This window comes from Pocillopora verrucosa, chromosome 11 (assembly GCF_036669915.1).
Source record: "Pocillopora verrucosa isolate sample1 chromosome 11, ASM3666991v2, whole genome shotgun sequence".
Lineage (NCBI taxonomy): Eukaryota > Metazoa > Cnidaria > Anthozoa > Scleractinia > Pocilloporidae > Pocillopora > Pocillopora verrucosa.
This window is the reverse complement of record NC_089322.1, coordinates 12,557,560-12,569,672: the sequence shown is the minus strand read 5'-3', so window position 1 is coordinate 12,569,672 and position 12,113 is coordinate 12,557,560. Positions and strand designations below refer to the sequence as shown.

Below are 12,113 nucleotides of genomic sequence, written 5' to 3'. Positions count from 1 at the left end.
TGTGGCAATCAATAGGTACAACATGAAGTCCTGCATATTATTTATCACCTCCCTGTTTTTATACCTTTCTACTATGAAACCAACATGAGTAGCCAAGGCTGTACTACTAACTGAGCACCTTGTTTGACTTTCCTTTGCTTTTTAAATATAACAGCCTCATTCTTAAGTTTTCTTTTGGTGTTTAGAGCAACTGAAAAAGTCAATGACCCAGTCTACATTAGCATGTCATGAAACCAAGACAAATGCACCGCTTTTCCAATAACTTTTATTAATCTGCCTCAACTGTCTGTACATATTAAACAGCTCAATTTTCTTCCTTTAAAATTATCTTACAAGAATCAACTTCTAATTTGGAAGAAAAAAAGATTTGTTCTGCAAGTTTGGTACTCATAAGTATGAACTGTATTCCAACAAACCAAAGTCACTTTAAATCATTATTCAAATATCTACCAGTGGTAAAGCTATTCTACACTTAATATTTCAGTTATAACCATTCAGTAGATTGGTAACAGCATGCAGAGCCCAAAGTGGACTCTTTTTTTTATAAAAAAGGTAATTTCAATGACTACTTTTGGTGATGTTGCCTTATGAACTTTTTAGTTCCTGTCCAATCTTATAACCAAGAATCTTGTTCCAGTCAACTTTGGTTCGTGTAATGGGAAGCTGCCTTCGTAAAGCCTTAAAAGTAGTCTGTGACATGGTAGTGTAGTTTTCTGAGAGCGCTTTCTGCAAAAGACATATAATCAAATAAACAATACAATAAAACAATATGGAACTACAGGATATTGGTTATTGTTTTGCATCAAAACACACTTTCCCTAACATGCCAACTGACAAGTTGCTGTAGATGAGTTAGATACCTGGTAGTCACTTTCTGCAGTGTCTATTATCTGTAAAAAATGCTTTGCTGTTCCAGCTTCACTCTGCAAATTTAAAAGAGTGGTGTCAATGTCTACATCTGAAAAAGAAAACATTTGAAAACAGATAAACTAATGAATGATAGGTAAGGATTGCAGCTGATGACATCAAGGTAAAACTGACTTGCATCATCAGTTGAATGGAGGTAGGTTGCATTTGGAAAGTTGTCTCTTTCTCTTGATTGACTGCTTTCCCCTACTTTCACAAAGTCAAACTTTGGAAATATTTTTTGTACTTCAGACTTCTAATTTCATGTCTAAATTAACAACTGGTTCATACATCAGCGTGTGTTCATTGAGATATGAAGCATGCGGGAAGTTTGGAAAGCACGAAAGATGCATAGGAATTGCTCTCAACTATGCCTTGAGCAACTCTAGCTTCTTGAGTGCTCTCCAAACTTCCCGAGTACTTCATACCTTGATGAATGCACAGCTGACATATGAACCAATTGTTTTATAACATTTTCAACCCGCTGGAAAATTTATTTTTCTCGAGGGATTTGTTTGCTAACATCATGAGCATGCACAATAGGAATACGAAGCATGCTCGTGCAATTGAATTTGATTACACAAATTTACAAGCTATGTTATAAATATTGTTGATCGAGTCTAAAAATTCAACTTTTAGAAAGCATGCAGTACAGTGCAATGCCTTGCACACTCTAGTGGACATACAGCACCCCTCAAAAGTAAGTTAACAGTCTCCACTCAAAACTCTATCCTCAAAACTTGTTCCTCATTACTTTCCAGAATCAAGGATCGAGGATCAAATTTCAAGAGATTGTCAAATTACTTTTGAGTAGTCTACTTACTGTAAGAGGCCCTACAACTCATGCTCATTTAACACAATTTCATCTAACAAATTTACAGAGAACACTACATGGGCTGTTCTTCACTTACTGTTACTTTAAGATTTTCCTTCACTTCTTTGGATGACACAAGCTGAACATTGCCATCTTCATAGTAATGAACCTATAAGTTTCCAAACAGGAAATTATCACATCAAAGTAAGAAATTAAAAAAAAAACAAACAAACAAAACAAGTAAACCACAGACTGATGTCAGACCAACAACTAAGCATTACACAGCAAGAGGTCAACTTAGTTTGTTTATTTTTGATGAAGACCTTGCTTGCCTAAATTTCATCACCTTGGCCTGGGGTAGAATTATTTGAGTCCCTAAATCTCCTACACCATCACATGTAAATCTACTGACATCCAATTGTTCCTAAAAACCCTCCACTCATAAAATAAGAGTATATCTTGAACATTTCACTTCATATGCTTCCTATTTGTGTTTAAATAAGGACCTAGAGTATTTTGCCCACATATCTCATGACAAAAAACCCTTGGGGGAAAAAGCAGCTCTAAAATTATAGCTAAACATTATAGTAGATACTCCATGGGTTTACGCAAAATAAAATATTTGGAGATAAATGATGAGTTAGGGAAAGACTGAGAGATAAAAAAAAGTGAAAGCAAACTGTGATGGGCAATATACTAGCAATATATTGAAAATTAAGTTTAGGAGAAGTTATTATAATTTTACAAATTTCAGTTCATATGAAAGAAGGACACTTATATACCCATCAAAAACTATTGTTTGTGGCTACAATGTAGTATCTGTTTCTTTTACCTGCACTTTGAGGACACCAGTGACTTCCACGCTTCCACCTGATGGCTGGAATGACACAGACCACTCTGAACGCCACCTACCATTCCTGTTGAAAAAGAAAGGGAGCAAGTTATTGCACCAGCCTTGGAGCACAATTGAGTGGAAAAGGGTACCAAAAAATTACCACAGAGAACAACAACCTTGTTTGTTGGTTCCTAATGATAAACTGAAGTGCAAAACAAAAGAAACTCCCAGAAGATGGAAAAACATTTACATCTCTCCCCTACCTCAGGTAAGGCAGAGTGAGAGCCAGTTTCCATCTATACTGTATTTATCACTTTCATCTATGTATGAGGTAGATATGGGTACAAAAAATTGCAAATTAAAATTGATATCTCATTGATAGCTGTTCTTACCAAAAGTTTTGTGGTTGAAACTGGTGATCCTCTATACAAACAATCAACTTGATTGATCCACCAGACATAGTTCCATAGACCTTCAAATGTAACATAAATATAACTCAAACACTTTCCCCTTCAACAAAAGGATGCAATTCCTTAAGAAACATTTTTAATCATCAAATAGTGTGAACATGCAATACAAGAGGGAGCTAAACTCATGAATACAGAAGCCATGAGAAGGGCGGAACACTCTAGAAAATTATAATTTCTGCACATTCACTAATGCTTATTTATATGAACTTTTTCCAATCCTGACTTGATTGTGCACCATAGATGCAGCCAAAAACTGATAAATCCAGCCAAATGCACAATTCAATCACTCTTGGTGAGTAATGTTTTCAATCATGGCTGTGCCATGAGAGCTGTCTTTCTGCCAGTTTTCACTACTCTGGAAAAGGAAAAAGTTGACGTACTGTACAGACTCCATGAGGGTAATGCTCTCTGACATAACTTGTCACACTCTCTTCAACAGCTGCCCTCCATGCTTCAGCTGTTGGATTAGCACTGTGTGCACTAGGATTACTTGCTTCCTGTTAAATCAAACACAAAACAATAAACCTATGTATTTTTCAGACAATTAAAGGTCCATCTAGTTCAGTTAGGAGATCCAGTAGCTTACAGGATATCAGAGGTTGCCAAGTTTTCATTCCAGTAAATAAGAACATCCCCGTATGTTGAGCTCTTTTTGACTATGGGTGTAAAAATGTTCAGAAGTGGAGATTTACATAATGATTTTTGTTGAAATAAAAAAGGTTAAACATTTCTGGCTTGTAGCTAACCAAACCACTAACTAGTCTACCATCTCAAGTCAGCCACTTTCACCTCATTTTGACATAATTGCTCATGAACAATAATGTAACCATTGAAATACTTATAGGATATATTTGTTCAACAGCTATTTCCCAGATTCTAATGGGATTGAATGCAAGATTTATCAGCAACAGGTTTGAATATATGAATAAATTCAAAATTATGGATTTGCTTATAGGTTTCTTCAAACTTTGTCAAAGCCCCTTGGCACTTTGACTTAATAGTTCCCATTCCTACATGTTATCTAAACCAAACAACATTGTGCCCACAATAACCTGACTGTTTAATACTTCTTATTTGCCTTCAACTTTCAAACTTGTTGACAACTTCAACTCCCACAAAATCAACTAACACCATCTGTCTGTTATACAAGTAAATTAACAAAGTGCTTAGGTGGAGGTGAGTATCCCATCCATGCAGATGGAACATTCTCCATGGCTGGTTAACCATGGCAATGTAACAAATTCTGACGAATACAGCTTGTCAAAATACAAAGTCTGTGGTCTGTAGAAAGAGAAATGATGGTGAAGGAAATACACAACTGCAAAAAAATGACATGGCTCTTACCTTACGCAAGTGGTCATACTGGAAGCTTTGTTTACTTCGAGGATCATAAAATCTTCCATCAGATAGTTCGCCATGTCTGGTCACCAATACCTTTAGGATATTACTGATATCAACAACTCTGGTATTGTACATACTTGGAAAATCATTTCTTTTACATACTATCATAATAAAAGAAATTTTAAGTGTTAAAGAGTTGATTTTAAAGGCAGAGAAAAGTGCTAAGATTAAAAGGAAAGGCAGTGTTGGAAGAAAACATACCATGTGTATTAAAATCGATAATCAACTCTAAATTCCTTGGAAAAATGAGCATAAAAGCACAAATTTCCTAAATCAAGTAAATGTTGATATATAAAACCTAAAATATGTCAAAGAGAAACTTTTTTTTTCAATTCTGTTATGAACACAAAAACAACACAGGGCCTAATAAAATAGTTACAAAGAAAGCTTGGATAAAACCTTGTGATTCAGGGGTAACAAAAATTTCCAGTGAGTTATGTACTCACCTGTTCATTTGCACCTTCAAGTTTCACTGGTGTGAACTGTTCCTTATTATAGGCTGAAAAAGAGCTGTTGACAAAACCAGCAACCGAAGAAAACAAAATTATATTTTCATTTATCGCAATTGCTTAATACAAATATACTACTAATCATAATCCCTACTGAATCTACAGAAACAAGCAAAGGTACAATTAACATATGGGAAACAAAAAGCACAGCAAAGTACTACAAATGCAATTAAAACATGTCACAGAAAAATTGGACAATTCCCACACAGTAAATGTTCTAACCCCAAAAATCTGACATATTAAAATCTCAAACTTTTTAATTTTCTATTTAACCCTGCAATAGGCCCTGCATAAGGAGTTGAAAACAATCAGGAACTCACGAGCTTCTTTTGCTCGTGTTCTACAACTGTGCTGATGTAGTACTCATTCTTTTCATTTGTATGGTGTAAACATCTAGTTGCGACCAACATACATGTACAGATATTATGTGAAGTAACATAAGATGGTAACATCTTTACATTGGCACTTCCTCAGTGCCAAGCTACGATACGTTTTTACAAGGACTTTGAGAAGCAATTAAGGGCAACGACATGTTTTGCAACACCTAAATCAAGTACATGACTACTGAGGCCCTACAAAGGATCCATGTTTTACACCTGTTTTTCCTTAAAAGTTTTTAGTTTATCAGTACATCACGAGCAATTCATTTCAGTTTTAATTTCTAAACAACATGTACTGTCTACCAGAAAAGGCGTGACGGAAGATGATCGGGTAATACTTGGACAATTCTTTCACATTTATAACTGTGTTAAAAATTATTCAGGTAAGATGCGAAAGTCCCTAATCTTTTTGTATGAAATGCAAATAAGTGATCGAGTATTATGACGTTAAGCTAGAATTTATAAAAATAAGAAAAACTTGTTTAAATTAATCGTTGAACATCACACACACCAACCTCGAAGCTTTCTCCTTCAACAGACTGTCGTTGTTCAACAAAATGCGAACATCTACAATAAAAAACAGTCCTCATCTGAAAGTAGAATAAATTAAAACTCAAAACACTTCTCTGCAAATCATGCCTACCGTTGAAGACTTCGTTGAATTCTCCTGGTGGGGCGTGTTTGATGAAGTCAGAAGCTATCCGCACCTAATTGGTGGAACCACATCGATTCGTCAATTGCGATACTTCAACGACGAATAACTTTTACAATGGAAGTATGTTCATTTCCATACCTTTTCTTGGTCTGAGATGGGCTCGTCAAAATCTGCCATTTCCAAAGGTCTCTTTTGTTGGAGATCACTGATGTTCCTTCAAAATTAAGATGGCGGCCAAATTACAGCAACGCTAGGTTTCCTGGGAACTTCCCGGAAATGCCCAAATTTGGTCACAATTTGAAACTTTAAGCCAGCAAAATTGTTAAACAGCGGTTTATTTCGCAAATATGGTGACGTCAATTCAGCAACAAAGAAAGTCAAAGTTAATGTATTCTAAAGACGTACGCTAATGTTCGTGACGATATTTGTGTCGGAAGAAGTTCTTGAATGTCATCCTTACCGGGAAATGCTTTGCAAGATCGCGAAGCAATTCGTGTAAAAGCAGTGGTACGTGTAAAAACCCACAAGCATTGCTGTAAAATAGTGGAATGATCTTTTGCTTTCAACTAATTACTTATTCATTTAAACTTTCCATTTCCCTTAACAAATTAATCTACTAATTGTTATTATTTTTTCTTTTTTTCAGTTATATGATGGAAAATTTGATGGTGAAGGAGTCAAGAGGTGCTTCTCCGTAGACCCACATATCACGTCTTTTAATAATCTTTGTCAGTTATTGAAGCGAGCCTTTCAATTACAAGGGTAGGTAAATACATCGTGATGTGAATGTTCCAGCACTACTCTGTTGTCGTAGTTTTTGAGCGATTTACGGGTACTTTTCAAACTGGCATTTAGCAACTACGAAAGAAAGACGAGTGGGGTCGATATCTGTTAAAAAAACTGGCAACTTATTTTTCATTTATTGAATAAAATTGGTAACCGTAGTTGTTCATGCACAATTTCTCGTTCTTCGTATCACACAGTCAATCGGTGTACATAAAGTTGTCACCTACGTGGCCTCTAATGCCTCCATAGCGGCCAACGCGAAACGTATTTTTTGTTCGGAGTGAGGAATCAATAAAAGACGATATCACAAAGTCATTCACCCTCAAGAGCAACCGACTCGTTAAATTCATATGTTTTCGATTTTATCCGTTAACCAGTGAAATCTGAAATGGAGGCACGAGGTTGTAACAACAGTATTTGTAAGGTTCACCTAAGGTCGAAGTAAACACAGCGCACAAAAATATCTGTGCAGATAAAAGGTTCGGCTAAATTGAAGTTATTTTAGGACCTGGCTCAGTAAAACAACGAATAAACTTTGTTCAAATAACAGGCCCCTAATTTCTCGTGCAACGACCAATTTACTGCTACACGTAGAAAAAAAGATTCCAAAACTTTGTGGAAGTAGTATCCTTGCTTGAAATGGTTGTTGAGAAGACTTTATTTTTTTACGTCTTTTCCTATACAGGACTTCTTTTTCATCATTTACGCAACCACAGATACATTTAACAGCTGATTTTCTCTTTTATGAACCATTTTTAGAGACTTTGAAATATCATATCAGCTCCCACAGTCAACAGAAAATGGAAAGAGACCAGACGTGTTTATCTCTCTTACATCTGACTTTGATCTTGATGCTGCCTTCATGAGTTCATCTTTGCCATATTTGAGTCTCAAGGTTCAACCTGTAGTTTGTTCAGGTAATATGGGTTTTCATAACTATAATACTAGTTTACATGCCTGTGACATTTCAGTAATAGTCCTACTGAAAAAGTTCCAAGTAAACCTGAATTAACTTGACCTTGTTGTAATGGAGACCAAAAAGAAGAAATTACCTTCTTGTTGATAACTGGTTTGTTAAAATACAGCCATGAAGGAGTCTTGCAATTAAGTGGAAAATATAATGAAGTCCTACTCATAGATCTAGCTGTCTAAACACTGCAAGCAAAGGCTACATGATATCCTAAGTGATATCCCAAGTGTAATTACTTAAATATGTTGCAAGGTCAAACAAACAAACAAAATGGCTGGCTCCTTTCTGAGCTGGTTAGTGGTTTCAAGGCCTTTGGAAAAAAATGGAGTAACAGGGACTTATTTGTAAGTTTAGAGCTGACAACATTAAGCACTGCTTGGAGACATAACTTACAGTTGTTTTAGGTTAGTCCGGCAATATCTTGATACAAAAGGGTTAAATTTTAACTTTAAAAAAGTGAAGCACAGGTTTCAGACCTCATATGGCATTGGAGTGTGGTAAATCTTATTTCCCAAGAATTTGAAAATCAAATTTTTCTGGAGGCAAGATATCCCCTTTAGACAGAGCAATCGAGTTTTATTATGTTAGCATTCATTTTGTGCATGCTTTTATCAATTTCAAAAGAGAACTGCAATTGAGTTGGACACAAGTAACTGAGAACACTGAAAGCTAATGAAATCTGCAAGAGTAACCATGTTGCTACTGTAGATTTGAATTAGCAAATGTACACACACAAGACTATTGGTTGTTTTTCTTGTTCAAATTCATGATCCCTCCCCCCACAAATTTCTAAAAACATGTGATTTCTATGGCATGAAGGACAATGTATTTTAAGGTTCTAAGATTTTCTTTACCAAATTTTGTAACTGGACATGATGGCCTAGGAGCCAATTCAAATGTGAGCTTGAATTCAGTGTTATAAAGCTGGGAATTGGACCTTAACTTTTTCAATCTCAAGATCACATCAGTAATACTCATTAATATCTGCTATACAATTCCTATGATGTTAGCTTGGAGGATTTGTTATTAGAATTCTCCAGTTGATATTTTTTGCTGTTCTGGTCACTTGCCTTCTTGATATTGTATTGAAATTGTGAACAAAAATTGTCTTGGTCACTCGTGGGAGTGAAAAGTTAGAAGGAGTAGATAACATCATTCTTCAAGACTCAATAGTTTTATAGTTTCATTTAAGGCGAATATTCCTGCTGCATTTCGTTACATGTCGTGAAAATTCATCCATAGAGGACTGACTGTGGTACCAACTAGTACTTATCTATTGTATTTTCAGAAGATAGTCACAATGACTGGACTTTCCTTGAGGCAACAGAAGCACCACTGACTAACAATGTACAATCTACTGGAGTTTCCTCTGCAGTTCCCTTCCACATATCCTTAAAACATCAAATGGAGCGAACGTTCAGCAAGATTACCAAAGCTTTCACTGATTCAGTCAGACGAGGACCTCTAAAGGAATTAGAGTGGCAATGTCATTTGGACTCTGAAGGGCGTGTTCTTGCCATTGAGGAGTTATGGGTTCGAGTTTTCCATGGGGGTGGACTTGACCCTGTCTTACGCAAAGAAGTTTGGCCACATCTGCTCAATGTGTTCCCCCCTGATTTGACTAAAGAAGAGAGGGAGAGACATTTGAAAATGAAATCACAGGTTTACTGTCATCTGAAGTCAAAATGGAAAAGAAAATGTCCCTTAGAGATAGAATCCATCACCCATTTGATTATGAAGGATGTTTTACGAACAGACAGAACTCATCCCTATTTTGCAGTCCCTGATGATCATGAACACATGGATTATTTATTTAACATCTTGACAACATATGCATTAGAAAATCCTGATGTATCTTATGCACAAGGGATGAGTGATCTGGCAGCACCTATTCTTGTCATTTTAGATGATGAAGCAGTAGCGTATACTTGCTTTTGTTGTCTGATGGAAAGAATAAAAGGACACTTCCTTTTAAATGGTAAAGCAATGACACTGAAATTTGACCATCTGTCACAATTGGTTAATCGCATGGAACCAGAGTTCTTTAAGTATCTGATGGATATTGGAGCAGATGACATGTTCTTCTGCTATCGTTGGCTTCTCCTTGATTTGAAGAGAGAATTTCCATTTGATGATGCTGTTCAGTTAATGGAGGTGATTTGGAGTTCACTGACCCTGCCAGCAGAATCAGCAGCCCGTGCTTCAAATATGGTTTCTGGCTTACCCAGAGGTAACTCTGCTGCTGCTGCCATTTTAAAACGGAATGGTTACCATACAGTTAATAACAGTAATAATGATAGTGAAGATGAATGGGATAGTGATTTGGAAGATGATGGATTCTATCCATTTACCTCAAAATCTGTTGATCAAGAAATGAAACTGATTGAGTTGCCAGGCCCATATCATCTTGGTGGTGGGAATCCATTTGTTCTTTTTTTGTGTTTGGCCATACTGTCTCTTCACAAAGATCACTGTATGAACAAAGAGATGGATTATAATGCACTTGCCATGTACTTTGACAAATTGGTACGCAAGCATGACCTTCATAAAACTTTAATGAAAGCAAGGGCATTATATACTGACTATCTAAGTTCATGTGGAGTTGAAAAAGATGATGAGACACCCATACCTGAAGAAACTACTTCATCTTGGTGCAGCCAAGAACATCACACAGATGTTTTCCTTCAGACAAACCATTTTGTTGAATGTTGATTAATTATAGGGTTTTTAGTAAATGCTTTTCAGTTTCTTCCTAACTGTATGATAATCAACAACCGTTCATGGAAGTGGAGGTGGCTAGTGTTGGATATTTACCATGCAAGGTATAAATCCAAGGCTAGCCACTGACACTGACATGAACAGTTGTTTTTGTATGTGCTAAAACAGTGATATAATATAGCACAAAAAGTTGATTTGAAGTAATTTATTCCTGCAATGATTACTATATTTTCAAGCACAAATACTTCTTGTGTTGCTCTGAGGTTAATAAGAAAGGATATCCAGAGTTTTAATATATACTAGGTTAGGTAGTCCTAGGGTAAATCTGAGCCATCTGATTGGTTCTTACCCAGTCAGTATTTTGCCATACAGACTGCTTCAATGAAAATGGTTGTAAGCCATATATTTTTGTTGGCGAAAGCCAGCAAATTCAAAACAAACAAGTGTGGTCTGAGTGCCATATGATAAACTAATTACTACCATATTGGGGAATATTGGCCCTCATTCATTTTTGTATGGACCTCTCTGCACCCGGTCCATACTGTTATGACTTCAGGCCAATATTCCCCAGTACAGCTCTTGCACTCAGTTAATAAGAAGTTAGTATATAATATTTAGTTAGTATCCATAACAGAGTGCAACATGTCCGCTTGTGAGTATTGATCAATCCTCTCCTATTCATGATATTTTTCACTTGTACGCTACATTCACTCTTGAGAGCTGTTGTAACATCTCATTGATAAAATTTGCATCCAGGTGTGGCCATGTGATTTCCTTTATAGGTAAGGTTTAGTTGAATCTAAAATGATTGTGATACTCTCTAGATCACAACAAGGTAGAAGAGGAATCTCTTTCAATAATTTACATATTAAACTTATTTATTGAATTCCTGAGATCCTGTAAAAGTGGCCTAAAACCTTTGATGCTAAACTAAATTAACAGCAAAAACATAGCTAACACAAAGAAATCAGCTCTTCATGAAAGCTTTACATCAAATCATTCTAGATGGTTTTGTTGGAAATGGAGAACCAACTATTTAAAAAATTGGACAAAACAAGTTTCAATAACGAGTAGTTAGTCATGAAAGATAATCTTAAGGAATCTTTCTGATGATGTATTTTTCAAAATTAACAATCCTTTTATAATAGTGGGCACAAGTATTATTCTTTAATATGCATGAATTTAATAGTGCAACAATCAGATGTGCCAGTTATGAAAGAGGTCTGTGCAAAAGTATTTTTTGTCGTAATGCCAAAAGAGGTGGCCATTTAGGTGGAAATACTATTTAATAATTAAACTATATTTAGTGTAATTCTGAAAAAATAAAGTGTGATGTTGTCAGTTTATGCAAACTTAAGTTGAATTTCACAGTGAATCTTCCACTGTCTCCTTACCTCTTTGTGTTATACCAAAGAGTATTTAATGTCTCAGGAGGGTTTGATTCCCTCCTATTCCATTTTTTAATGAATATCTGGGACTAGGGATCGTGTCTTCCTAAAGAAGATGCGCAAAAGGAAACATCAGAGTTCCCTTCCTTCTTCTAAAAACTACCTTACTGGAAGATGCAGTTTAGAATTTTTTATGGGGAACACCGACTTACCTCTCAAAAGAATAGTTTAAAGTAATATACAAATCCGTTAAGAACTGGACTTTCGAAAAGAGTTTTACC

General features: G+C 35.8%; 2 protein-coding genes across 3 annotated transcripts; one reads left to right on the top strand and one right to left on the bottom strand.

The window, feature by feature from the left end:
* Nucleotides 1–245: 245 nt before the first annotated feature.
* Nucleotides 246–6,237, bottom strand: LOC131795838 (F-actin-capping protein subunit alpha-2). Its single transcript, XM_059113440.2, has 11 exons — nt 6,109–6,237; nt 5,959–6,022; nt 5,831–5,882; nt 4,873–4,936; nt 4,370–4,459; nt 3,406–3,522; nt 2,948–3,027; nt 2,553–2,637; nt 1,818–1,889; nt 861–923; nt 246–726 (listed from the first exon to the last, which is right to left on the bottom strand). Exons 1-11 carry the CDS (start codon nt 6,145–6,147, stop codon nt 586–588), a joined length of 867 nt encoding a protein of 288 aa, XP_058969423.2. The 5' UTR covers nt 6,148–6,237; the 3' UTR covers nt 246–585.
* A 109-nt stretch (nt 6,238–6,346) lies between these two features.
* Nucleotides 6,347–11,801, top strand: LOC131795842 (TBC1 domain family member 25-like). Of its 2 annotated transcripts, none has more exons than XM_059113447.2 (4): nt 6,347–6,477; nt 6,617–6,732; nt 7,516–7,673; nt 9,018–11,801. In XM_059113447.2, exons 1-4 carry the CDS (start codon nt 6,418–6,420, stop codon nt 10,436–10,438), a joined length of 1,755 nt encoding a protein of 584 aa, XP_058969430.2. In that variant the 5' UTR covers nt 6,347–6,417; the 3' UTR covers nt 10,439–11,801. The 2 variants fall into 2 exon arrangements, with proteins under 2 accessions (XP_058969430.2, XP_058969429.2); XM_059113446.2 differs by having other exon boundaries at nt 9,015–11,801.
* Nucleotides 11,802–12,113: the final 312 nt, after the last annotated feature.